Source organism: Trachypithecus francoisi, unplaced genomic scaffold (genome assembly GCF_009764315.1).
Source record: "Trachypithecus francoisi isolate TF-2019V2 unplaced genomic scaffold, Tfra_2.0 Lachesis_group11, whole genome shotgun sequence".
Classification (NCBI taxonomy): Eukaryota; Metazoa; Chordata; class Mammalia; order Primates; family Cercopithecidae; genus Trachypithecus; species Trachypithecus francoisi.
The window spans coordinates 37,852,789-37,866,135 of NW_022681456.1; the positions used below are offsets into that span (position 1 = coordinate 37,852,789).

The 13,347-nt window shown below is 40.3% G+C and overlaps 2 protein-coding genes across 6 annotated transcripts in view; one reads left to right on the forward strand and one right to left on the reverse strand.

Annotated features, from left to right (window-relative positions):
- The window catches only part of USP44 (ubiquitin specific peptidase 44), a 40,322-nt gene extending 33,197 nt beyond the window's left edge, over window positions 1–7,125 (forward strand). For 3 of the 4 annotated variants that reach the window (XM_033220995.1, XM_033220993.1, XM_033220994.1), the window contains exons 5-6: window positions 2,532–2,737; window positions 5,357–7,125. In XM_033220995.1, coding sequence (XP_033076886.1) covers window positions 2,532–2,737; window positions 5,357–5,556 — 406 coding nt within the window. In that variant the 3' untranslated portion in view covers window positions 5,557–7,125. The remainder of the gene's footprint in view (window positions 1–2,531; window positions 2,738–5,356) is intronic. The other variant, XM_033220996.1, reaches the window with a different exon arrangement.
- A 711-nt stretch (window positions 7,126–7,836) lies between these two features.
- Window positions 7,837–13,347, reverse strand: part of METAP2 (methionyl aminopeptidase 2) — a 45,350-nt gene continuing 39,839 nt past the window's right edge. The window contains exons 9-11 of one of the 2 annotated variants that reach the window (XM_033220997.1): window positions 11,581–11,684; window positions 10,700–10,815; window positions 7,837–10,000 (exon numbers count right to left, since the gene is read on the reverse strand). In XM_033220997.1, coding sequence (XP_033076888.1) covers window positions 9,748–10,000; window positions 10,700–10,815; window positions 11,581–11,684 — 473 coding nt within the window. In that variant the 3' untranslated portion in view covers window positions 7,837–9,747. The remainder of the gene's footprint in view (window positions 10,001–10,699; window positions 10,816–11,580; window positions 11,685–13,347) is intronic. The other variant, XM_033220998.1, reaches the window with a different exon arrangement.

Below are 13,347 nucleotides of genomic sequence, written 5' to 3' on the forward strand. Positions count from 1 at the left end.
TTCTGCAGTGAGCACGAGCTTGGGTATCCTCTTATTCAACTCAGTTCCAACACTGTCTACCTGGAGGTAGCATCAGACCCCACAGATTGAGAGCTCAGTCCCACCAGACTGACCCCCACTTCTGACACCAGTCATAATTCTAGGTTTGTGGAAATTCTGACCAACCTGTTGGCTGTACATTTAATGGGATTCTCATTTTTTTTTTTTTGAAACAGAGTCTCGCTCTGCCGCCCAGGCTGGAGTGCAGTGGCCGCATCTCAGCTCACTGCAAGCTCCGCCTCCCGGGTTTACGCCATTCTCCTGCCTCAGCCTCCCGAGTAGCTGGGACTACAGGCGCCCGCCACGTCGCCCGGCTAGTTTTTTGTATTTTTTAGTAGAGACGGGGTTTCACCGTATTAGCCAGGATGGTCTCGATCTCCTGACCTCGTGATCCGCCCGTCTCGGCCTCCCAAAGTGCTGGGATTACAGGCTTGAGCCACCGCGCCCGGCCATTTAATGGGATTCTCACAAGCCACACTCCCCTCGTTTGATCCATTTGCTAGAGGGCCCCACAGAACCTTTGTGTTTACCCTTTTATTACAAAGGAGAGTTTAAAGGATCCATATGAACAGCCAGATGGAAGTCATGTGTAGGGCGTGACTTGTGGGAAGGGGCGTATAGGTTCCACACCCTCCCTGGGGGTGCCGCCCTCCAGGGACCTCAGCATGGATAACTATCTGGAAGCCCCAGAAGCCCAGCCTTTTGGGTTTTTATGGAGGCTTCAGTACATAGGCATGACTGATCACATCATTCAGCCCCATTCCCTTTGGGGCTTGGGGACAGTATTTGGAAGGAAGCTGAAAGTCCCAATCCTCTAGTCATTCCCGGGTCTTTCCTGTGACTTGCCCACATGCTGAAGCTATCTAGGGGTTGCCAGCCACTAGTTGTCTCATTAGCATACAAAAGACACACTTTTTTTTTTTTTTTTGAGCCAGAGTTTAGCTCTTGTTGCCCGGGCTGGAGTGCAATGGCACCATCTCAGCTCACTGCAACCTCCGCCTCCCGGATTCAAGTGATTCTCCTGCCTCAGCCTCCCCAGTAGCTGGGATCATGGGCATGCGCCACCACGCCTGACTAATTTTTGTATTTTTAGTAGAGATGGGGTTTCACCATTTTGGCCAGACTAGTCTTGAACTCCTGACCTCAGGTGATCCACCCGCCTCAGCCTCCCAAAGTGCTGGGATTACAAGCATGAGTCACCGCGCCCAGCCAAGACACTCCAGAGATTCCAAGAATTTTAGGAGATGTATCTTAGGAAACTAGAAGGAAAACCAAATATATTTTTCACAACCACACAGAGAGTTTGGAATATGACTTATGGTCCAGCAGATAACATAATTTGCATGGTTCATCTTTAGTTCCGTGCCATTTTACACTGGACTAAGCATTTTCACATTTTTTTTTTCCATCATAAAACTGTGTTCCTGTCTCTCCGTTCTCTACCTGCTGTTATTTGTCTGAAGTTCATGTTTTAGTACTTTACTACTATATTTTCATCTATGTCTGCCTTGTCTCTGTACCATACTACCACAAACTGGATTATAATCTCTTGAACTACCACGTTACGTTATTTTCCCCTCGTAGGACCAACTCATTATGCGTATTGATAAACACATTGCTTGCCATGCTGAGATCCAGTAAGGGGAAGTATGAGCAACAGACTGAGAAAATGACAGGATAAGGGCGTTCTTTCAGTTCTGTCACCAGTGGGCGGTTGTGCTGACTTACACACAGCGAGGGGACACAGATCCTGTTGTTTTAGTCTGAAAAATCTCTGAAGTATTCTGAGGAATTAGAGGTGCCCTGTTTTGTTTTCCTCCATACCTGGCCAAGAAAGATCCAGATTGTAGCTCCCATCTGGGATACCCTCTTCATATCCTGGCAAAACAATAAGGAATTAAAAACCCTTTGGTGGGGCTGGGCACAGTGGCTCACACCTGTAATCCCAGCACTTTGGAATCCAAGGCAGGCGGATCACTTGCGGTCAGGAGTTCAAGACCAGCCTGGCCAACATGGTGAAGTCCTCTCTCTACTAAAAATACAAAAATTAGCCAGGTGTGATGGCGCACACCTGCAGTCCCAGCAGGAGAATGGCTTGAACCTGAGAGGCAGAGGCTGCAGTAAGCCAAGATCGCGCCACTGCACTCCAGCCTGTGTAACAGAGCAAGACTCCATCTCTAAAACAACGAAAAACAAAAAAACCCCAACCCTTTCGTGGCCTTGACTTTTACCTGTTAGCGGGTAAATGCCCCCATAAGGCAATACTTTCCCAAAAGTTAATTTTTTTCCCTACATTATCATCTAACTACAAGAAGGCAAAATAAGCCAAAATTTCTCCATTTATAGCCAACTTCAGCATTGAAATAATTTTATATTACATATGATACTTTGTATTCCATACCGCCTGGGGTCATCTGTTACAAGTGTCTAGACCTAGTACATGGTTATTTTCTCTTAATTGTGTTGATAATTTCACACTGGTTTGTTCACAGGTGGTCAGGACGTAATAACCGAGAGAAGATTGGTGTTCATGTTGGCTTTGAGGAAATCTTAAACATGGAGCCCTATTGCTGCAGGGAGACCCTGAAATCCCTCAGACCAGAATGCTTTATCTATGACTTGTCTGCGGTGGTGATGCACCATGGGAAAGGATTTGGCTCAGGGCACTACACTGCCTACTGCTATAATTCTGAAGGAGGTACAGATAAGAAAAAGTATTTTATCTTGGGTTGGACTTGGAGGCTGGAGTTCAGGCTTTAGCCCATTTCTAAATTGACTACTAAATCATAAACAAAACTACTTGACCACTTATTTTCTTAGGGAGAATACCTCTGCAGATACTAAAACGTGAGAGTTGATGCATGAAATATTTTCTGTAGGTTTTGCAGTACTTTTGACTAAGAGCCGGAGGAATATAATAATGAGGATAGTCTTGTTGCCAACTGAAAGTCAAGAGTATTAACTTTTCTCAAAGACATACTTCAAAAAGCAGATCGTATATTTACTGGTTTACTTCAGTTAATTTTGTTAAAGAAATAGGGCACCTAATGAACTGGGGGATCACAGATATTTGGAACAAGCACTGTTCAAGTTTAACATACAAAACTCACTTTTATTTTCCGTCTTCTTGGATAGTCTAGTTCTAGCAAAAGTGATTGGATTGAGATTTCATTTTTTACTTCCCCTCCCCCCACCTTTTTTATTGAGATGAAGTCTTGCTTTGTCACCCAGGCTGGAGTGCAGTGGCATGATCTTGGCTCACTACAACCTCTGCCTCCCAGGTTCAAGCAGTTCTGCCTCAGCCTCCTGAGTAGCGGGGACTACGGGCATGTGCCACCACACCCGGATAATTTTTTGTATTTTCAGTAGAGACGGAGTTTCACCGTGTTAACCAGGATAGTCTTGAACTCCTGACCTTGTGATACGCCTGCCTCAGCCTCCCAAAGTGCTGGGATTACAGACGAGCCACCACACCCAGCCTTACTTCCCCTTTTGATATTTACTGTTGAACAAAGAATGAACCTCCAACTCCCCACCCCCACCCAACACACCCCAAACAGAAAAAGGTGAGGACAAGAAGCCCGATAATCCACCAAGGTAACTCAACACTGAACTACCAAAAACTACCAAGTTAGTTGTACACTATTGGCTTTTTTTGTTTGTTTGTTTGTTTTTGAGACAGAGTCTCACTCTTTCCCCTGGAATAGAGTGTAGCAGCGTCATCTTGGCTCACTGCAACCTCAGCCTCCCGAGTAGCTGGGATTGCGGGTGTGCACCACCATGCCTGGCTAATTTTTATATTTTTAGTAGAGACAGGCTTTCACCATGTTGGACAGGCTGGTCTTGAACTCCTGGCCATAACTGATCTGACAGCCTTGGTCTCCCAAAATGCTGGGATTACAGGCGTGAGCCACCATGCCCGACCCAATTTGCTTTTTTTTTTTTTTTTTTTTTTTTTGAGACGGAGTCTCACTCTGTCGCCCAGGCTGGAGTGCAATGGTCGGATCTCAGCTCACTGCAAGCTCCGCCTCCCGGGTTCACGCCATTCTCCTGCCTCAGCCTCCTGGGTAGCTGGGACTACAGGCGCCCGCCACCTCGCCCGGCTAGTTTTTTGTATTTTTTAGTAGAGATGGGGTTTCACCGTGTTAGCCAGGATGGTCTCGATCTCCTGACCTTGTGATCCACCCGTCTCGGCCTCCCAAAGTGCTGGGATTACAGGCTTGAGCCACCGCGCCCGGCCCCAATTTGCTTTTTAATACAGATTGAGTATACCTTGTCTAAAATGCTTGGGACCATATGTGTTTTGAATTTTGGATTTTTTTAAATAGACATTATGAGGTATTGTAGGGATGGGACCCATATACACCTTGTACACATTGCCTAAAGATAATTTTCTACAACACTTTAAATAATGAAACAGTTTCATTAACAGAGTGCATATAACAAAGTTTGTGTACATTGAGCAATCAGCAAACAAAGGTGTCACTATCTCAGCCACTCATATGGACAGTCTGGTGGTTTGGCATCAGCATAATTCCTGGCTGATTTATATGCTAATGATAAGCAGTCATTAGCATACTTATGTGCATGTAATGTACATAAGTGCATTATACTTATGTGCACATAAGTTTCACAGTAAAAAAAGACATTAATACAGTGGGAAAAAATGTGTTCAGGGTTACTTATGACATCACGTTGGCACAAAAAGTTTTGGTTTTGGATTTTTTTTTTTTTTTTGAGACAGTCTATCACCCACGCTGGAGGGCAGCTGCGCAATCCTTGCTCACTGCAACCTCCACCTCCCAGGTTCAAGCCATTCTATTCTCTTGCTTCAGCCTCCTGAGTAGCTTGGAGTACAGGCACGCACCAATATGCCCAGCTAATTTTTGTATTTTTAGTAGAGATGGGGTTTCGCCATGTTGGCCAGGCTGGTCTCTAACTCCTGGCCTCAGGTGATCCGCCTGCCTCGGCCTCCCAAAGTGCTGGGATTACAGGCGTGAGCCACTGCACCCAGCTAGATTTTGGAATTAGGGATGATCATCCTGTATGATTAGTGGCAAAAGCATTAACTGGTAGATTTACACAAGGAATAAATAGTGTCAGGTACTCATCAGTCACATGCTGTGTAAGCTTAAGCTACTTCTAGATTAAAGGTAGATAATTCCAAGGTAACACTGCCCAATCTATATTTCTTGTTAAAGAAAAATGAATTGGCTAGAAAATTATTTTCACTTCAGAAAAAGCTTCTCACTCAATGCCTTTCATACTAGAATTTTCTAAAGTCCCTTCATAAGTGTATTTCTGTGCTTCACTCTAGGGTTCTGGGTACACTGCAATGATTCCAAGCTAAGCATGTGCACTATGGATGAAGTATGCAAGGCTCAAGCTTATATCTTGTTTTATACCCAACGAGTTACTGAGAATGGACATTCTGAACTTTTGCCTCCAGAGCTCCTGTTGGGGAGCCAACATCTCAATGAAGACGCTGATACCTCGTCTAATGAAATCCTTAGCTGATCCAAAGACAATGGGGTTTTCTTCCTGTGATTTATATATATACTTTTAAAAAGACTGATGTACCATTTTAAACATTTTTTCTTGTGAATCAGTGTATATACTACATTTATGCATTTTATATCTAACTACTTTTTTTTTTTTTTTACAAAGTATAAATGTGTGTATCAACTGAAGGTAACTACTTTTTTCAAATATTTGGAGTTTTAAACTTTTGGTGTTTACCTCAGACTGATGTTACCTCTTTTACATTTTTATGTCTTAATTGGCTCGGATCATGAATTTGTGCAATCTTCTACCAACAAAGTTCAAGTGGCATCATTTTATATACATGTTATCTTTTTCAGGTATTTTCTATACAAATTCTTAACAGATGGAAAATTAGACTCTACTTGGTCACTAGTAGTCTTTCTTTCATTTGTATATTGAAGTTACCTTGCCCCTTGGAGTTATTGCAGTGACATGTCAAGGTATCACCTAAATATTCTTCAGTCACATTCACTGGTATTTCTGAGGCTTTGTGTGTTAACAGGCCTTGTAACAGACATTATTTTGGTTAATGTAACCCCAAAATTGTTTTAGTAATTGCTCTTTATTTGGCATAGTCAAACTGTAAATGAAACAGGCAGCTTTACAAATAGCATATTTAAGTGACCTTTGGAACTATGGACATGAAAAAATGATGGCTGGGATTTACGATTTTTGTCTGGCAGCAAGCAGGTTTGTCCAGAAGTCTATTAATAATTAAGCAGTCATTAAAAAGTCTGAATTTAGCAAACCAGTGTATGATGTTATTCAAATAGTTTACCTTGGGTATGAGTTCATTTTATAATGTCTGATGACATTAGAGCTCTTAAAACTTAATATGAATTTTTTAGTTCAAAGGAATAAAGAGTCTTGAAGAGAAAAAATTACAGGGCAAAAAAGTGTTCAAAATTGGTAACTGGACTATTATGTCTAGCATCTCATTCTCCTAAATAACTAAAGTTTGATTTACTCTTGCTAGGATTATGTGACTACTAGGTAGGAGCCTCTTAAAACACTGGCCCTGAGCATTAAAAAAATTAAAAGCTATCTAAACTTGCCAAAAAAAAAAAAAAAATACAGTGAGTCACTCTTTTTGTTCTTCTCTGATAATCTTACTGGATTTCTTTAAAGTCCCGTTGCTGCTAACTTTGTCTTATTTGGAGAGGGTAGAATCAACTAATCTGCAGACCAGCTATGTATCTAAGCTCTGTTAACCACAGGAAGATCATGTATCCCTTTTTTATAAGTGGGTTTATTTGCAGGTTGAAGTCTTAGTGAAAGATAATATCCTGTAGAATGCTGTTCACCAGTAGTGATCATCTGTAAGTACAAACTTGAAAGAGATCTCTACCAGTAAATAACAAGTCATCTGGGTTAGCTGAAGTGCAATGAGACTTTTATCACTGAACAGACAAATCATTTGTGCCAAAAACACATCTGGAATATTAAATGGCTGTGTTTAAAATTGTTCATAATACCTATGCAAGTTGTTACCTCAACTGTTACACACTTAATACCTCATTAAAAATTTACGTGGTCAAGATACCAGCATCTACTCTTTCCTAGTTTCAAGGACTATTTTTAACGTCATACATTTTAGCACGTCATTTTAATGGAATTATTGTAAAAACTCTTGAACTATTTGTAATGGTATCATTGCTTGTACTTATTTCAATATAAAAATATACAAGAGGCCGGGCGCCACGGCTCATGCCTGTAATGTAATCCCAGCAGTTTGGGAGGCCGAGGCGGGTGGATCACAAGGTCAGGAGATTGAGACCATCCTGGCTAACACAGTGAAACCCCGTCTCTACTAAAAATACAAACAAAAAAATATTAGCCAGGTGTGCTAGCACACATCTGTAGTCCAGCTACTCGGGAGGCTGAGGCAGGAGAATAGCTTGAACCCAGTTGCAGTGAGCTGAGATCACGCCACTGAACGCCAGCCTGGGTGACAGAGCGAGACTCTTGTCTAAAAAAAAAAAAAAGAAAAAAAAAGAGAAAGTGACTTAACCCTTTACTTTTTAACCCCTTAAAACTAACACCTATGGGGGGAGGCTTGGAGAAGGGGGTTATTATTGGGGAATATGGGAAATCTGTTAGTACTTTCCACTAAATTTTAGTGTGAAAAATGTCTCAAAATACGAACAATAAAATTAAAACCTAAATAAACAAACTTAGATTTCTTACTATGTATCTTAAATCTCAGCATGGATGTCTACATTCTGCTAAGTTGATCTAACAAAAAACAACATGTTTTAGTTGTAAAATAATTTACTAAAGGCACTATTGTTAAACATCAAACTAATAATTTGTTGCCAATAAGGTACATCGTTGTAAACATAACAAAATTTTAAGGGATACATGGCTAATAAGCAAACAATACAATTTAAGTGACGGCTTTCCTATTTACAAGATCATGTCCCTTCCAGCCATTACAAGGGCATACAGTGATGCCATTGTTCCCAACAGTTACCTGGGAAGGGAACTTGGAGCTCCTAATTGGTTTGAGATCAAAGACTGCCGAGATCTTTAAAAGCTCCAAAAGTCTTCACTCATAAAGGTCAATTCTAAAATTCCTGGATTTAGAAATCAAGATACTTGCTTTATACTTCCACATAAAAAGATATGGACTCAACCTCAAAGGAGAGAGCTGGAGGGCCCAGCCCTGACAGTATGTCCAGGCGTGAACTGGCGAGCTCTGCTGCCAGCCACAGCATCACAGAAAATGGAGAAATTAGTCAAATGTGGCTATTGAACATTAGCACCATAATAAATATAGCTCATACAGCTAAAACCTAGATTGTTTCCCCACAAGATAACATTCATTTATAGCTCTAATGCTGAAAGAACAGCTTTTTAATGTAACAGATGATCTAGGTACAGAAGTTGTAGGTTTCTCTTCCTAAGATAAAAACGTTTAACAAAATACAAACTAAACAGCATCCCAGAGGCAATAAAATCTCATTGTACTGAAACATACACAAATTAAGGCTACCTTGGTATATAAACGATTTAGAAATTATGATGGAACATTCTCATAAAATTATTTACATATAAGAATTCAAGCAATTTGTTAAAGAATCAGTAGTGGGCCTCAGTTAAAACAAATTAATATTACCATCGTTACATTCAACTTAATACACTTAGCCGCTATAAGTAACTGTCACCTCACTTTCCTGAAATACCACCAGTAATGTTAAGAATCCAAACCTGTCAAAGGGCGACGTATTACAGCATTTGCCTCATGAATGAAAAAGTCCAATAATTTCAACTTAATTTTTCTAACTAGAACAAGATCCAAACATGGAAGCTTTTTTTTTTTCTTCTTTTGTGGCTTTAATGCCCTTTTGGTTTTCTGAGCAAGCTGAATACACTCCCTGATAAAAAGGATCTAAACGTTGAGATTTTTACTAAATCAAGGTTTCCAGTTGGCACAATGTTCCTAAGTCAAGTTTCAATTAGCGCATCCTTCCAATGTCAGGGGAAAAAAACACAAGGACTACTATGTCCTATAAAGAATGGTGAAATATTCCTAAAGCTGTGTATTTATGAAGAAAAGGTGTTTGTCCCTCTTTATGCATGTGTAGATCTTGTTTTAGCCACTATGCCACAAAAGTCTCAGTGTAGAGGTCTACATTTCAGATACATGTCTCTGCATTTGCCTACATTAAGTTTAGCTATTTATCCTGTCCAGAATTATAACCACAAACATTGAGATGTACCTCTCAGATCTGAAAATGTCTTTATTTTTTAGAAAATGGATACCAGGAAGGTTAAAAAGCAACACCAGAGGGTATAGGTGCAGAACTGGATGTCGTCATTCAAAGCATTCAAGTAAGAATATGGCAATATAAATATCCAAAAAGTATCTCTTAGGTATTCAAAACAAAACGTATAAGTCATTCCTAACTAATTTGAGCTTTATAGCATTTTCCTAGACAGGAAGGGGAAAAACAGTTAGCATTTAAAAGTCCTGAAAGCTTTTTCGTTGGTTAATTACATTAGATGGTTTGCCTTTGATCAAATTCCTTCTTTTTTAAACATGGATAAAAGTATTACATGGGTCCACTGTTAAAAGAGACAACATGTTGCAAATTAACTCTGGTATAATGTTTTCCAACAAAGCTTAGAAAATAAAGGTGTTGAGGTGGCTTTGGACTAAGTTTAATAGTCATCTCCTCTGCTGACAACTTCTTTACATGTTGGACGCAACAGGATGGTATGTTCAAATTGTGCTGTATATGATCCTTTAATGTCACATAATGGTGGATATGGATCTACAATGCCCAAGTCACACAGATTCTTCAGAGCCATCAAGTATTTACTTTCTCCCAAGCGATCCAGCCATCTGCGGCAGAAGGCAAGGGTGCCAAAGTTTTCATTGATGACATTTAATAAGTGTTTTGTTCTTGGAAGCCTAAGAGGAGAAAATCCAAAATTAATTGTTGGCAAAAGAGTTACAAACTCATTTCCCTCATTAATAAAAGCCCAGACCTTAGCTGTGTCTTAGTAGTTGAAGTCCAAAAACTTTTATTTAAAGTTGCTCTCTCAACAATCAAAAGCCAGAATGTATAATAGCCCATACCTAATTATAGATGGCAGCTGAATAGGAACCAGCTGGAGGCCATCTTATTGTGTTTACGTGTCTATGTGTGTTATATTCCCCAGTACAGACCTAACTACAGGGTATTATGGGAATTTCCTTTTGTGTGCAGCAAGCTCAAAGACCTGCATATAAAAGATGTAAATCCAGACTTCAATCATCTTCAAATGTTAAAAAAATTCAATGTAAATTGAAAGACATTGTAAATGGAAGTTTACCAATGGGAAAATATTAAACCAAAAACCTAGGAATGCTAGCAAAATAATCTCTGACATTTATGATTATCAGAAACCAGACTTGAAGACAGCACGTGTGTGTGTGTAGTGTGTGTGTGTGTAATTTTTATCTCAGTTAAAATGTTTAAAAGGCGATTTTTTTTTCTTACTGTTGGGCTACAGAACTCTACATTTAATGAATATACTATTTTGTATGCATGCCACTTTTTAAAAAAAATGCTGTTAACTCAGAAGAGATGCTCATTAGCCACATAAATTCCATCGTCTCGTCTCTCACCTTATTGGCACATGTCCAACATCAAAATTTTTCATGTAATGTGAACATTCCATATCATCATGAACAACACCTTTTCCTGTACTACCAAAGGTTTCAATTGCATATACTTCTCCTTCCTGAAAAATAAGGGTCAAGGGGAGAGAAAGAAGAAAAATTCAGAATGAATCACAATTACCATCTCGCTCTCTCTTTTTGAGACAGTCTCTCTCTGTTGCCAGGCTAGAGTGCAGTGGTGTGATCTTGGCTCACTGCAACCTCCGCTTCCCAGGTTCAAGCGATTCTCCTGCCTCAGCCTCCCGAGTAGGTGGGATTACAGGCACGTGCCACCATGCCTGGCTAATTTTTGTATTTTTAGTAGAGACAACGTTTCACTATGTTGGCCAGACTGGTTTCAACCTCCTGACCTCAGGTGATCTGCCTGCACTGGTCTCTCAAAGTGTTGGGATTAACAGGCTTGAGGCACTGAGCCCAGCCTACAATTACCATCTCTTGAAGTCTCTACCTGATTAAGCAGCAACATGAAATAGCCCCTGGCAGTCTTTATCTAACCTTGCCTTGCTTTAGCTCCTTTGCACTTCCCCCTACAAATTTTGTTCACAGCTCCACCCCTAGAGCCTACTATAAAGAGACTGACACCTAGGAATGCTCCATAAATATTCATCAAATGTTGAACAAACAATCCTTTCACAGCCCCAATTTCCACAAGTGATTTAGTGCTAACTATACACAATTTGCAAATTCAAATGACCCAATTCCTGACAGTGTGAATATGGATGATAAGCTAATTCTGGTCAGTATAATTATATACTTAACTATCACGATCTTCTGCTTGGAAGAAAAAAATGTCTTCCATGGAAGTAAAATGTTAGTGACACACATACCTCCATTCTTGTTGCCTCCCCTCCTTTCACAATCGGCACTGTTTTTCCAGCATGTATTCTATACTGCCCAATTGAATGTCCATTTAGATTACGGATTGGTTTCACTGTTATAAAAAATAGGGAAATAAAAGTTATTCAGGATCTCAAGAAGAAAAAGCAGATCTTTTATATTTTGGTACAGAGTTCAAGCATTTATTCAAAAACCAGATATGGCTTTACTAAATAACCTTACATTAAGGTAGTTAAATATAAACTGGAATCTAGTGGAATATAAAAAGTAGTTAGTTGCAGTGTTATTAATACTAGAAGTAGGCCGGGTGCAGTGGCTCATGCCTGTAATCCCAGCACTTTGGGTGGCCGAGGCAAGCGGATCACCTGAGGTCAGGAGTTTGAGACCAGCCTGGCCAACACGGCGAAACCCTGTCTCTACTACAAATACAAAAATTAGCTGGGTGTGGTGGTGGGAGCCTGTAATTCCAGTTACTCAGGAGGCTGAGGCAGGAGAATCACTTGAACTCAGGAAGCGGAGGTTGCAGTGAGCCGAGATCACGCCACTGCACTGCAGCCTGGGCGACAGCGACTCTTGTCTCAAAAAAAAAAAAAAAAAAAAAAAAAATGCCAGAAGTAAGGGAGGATGGAAGAAAGAATTACAGCATTAAGGGCATAAGGGAGGTCATCTAAGGAGGTACTGTTAACAGAAAAGAAAATGCCATATACACAAATTATTAGAAGCATAAAAAATACGTATTTGTATTGTTATGGACCAAAAGATAACGTGAAAAATACTGTTAAGATGACAGTATTACAGAACTTTATATCAACATTTCAAACATTCAAAAAGAAAATCCATGTGGCTGAGACACAATAATTAAGAAATAGAAATAAGAAAGAAGAAAGAAAATGTAAACATCCCACTGTCCTGAGAGCAACGACAGAATAGACAAATTGTGGCATATTCACATGAGGGAATAACATTCAACAATAAAAACAAAGGCCGGGCGCAGTGGCTCAAGCCTGTAATCCCAGCACTTTGGGAGGCCGAGACGGGTGGATCACGAGGTCAGGAGATTGAGACCATCCTGGCTAACACGGTGAAACCCCGTCTCTACTAAAAAATACAAAAAAATTAGCCGGGCGAGGTGGCGGGCACCTGTAGTCCCAGCTACTCGGGAGGCTGAGGAAGGAGAATGGCGTGAACCCGGGAGGCGGAGCTTGCAGTGAGCTGAGATCCGGTCACAGCACTCCAGCCTGGGCGGCAGAGCGAGACTCCATCTCAAAAAAAAAAAAAAAAAAAAAAACAATAAAAACAAAAAGCTAGGAATACATTTAACAACTGGAATAAAACTTCTAGCTTTTTTATTCTAGTTGTTTTAAAACAACTGACAAAATAAGCAGGAAAAGGCACAATTACATACATACTGTACAATTCCACATATACATAATAGTTCAAAATTAGGCAATAAAACTAGTTTAGGGATGTATAATTAGGTAGTAAAGACAAAGAAAAGCAAATGCAAATCCTTTCGTACTTACAGTGCTGATAAGCTAAATATATTTTAAAATTCAGACATCATTACTATTTCTCTAAGACCTGGCGAACTGACCCCACAAGCCAAGATGGTGGCTCACTAGGGGCAGGCTGCTGTAATTGGAAAGCAGTGTATTGGTTCTATGGTTTGAATGTGTCCCCCAAAGTTCATGTATTGGGAACTTCATCTCCAATGTGATGGTGTTGGGAGGTGGGACATAATGCGAGAAGTTTGGGCC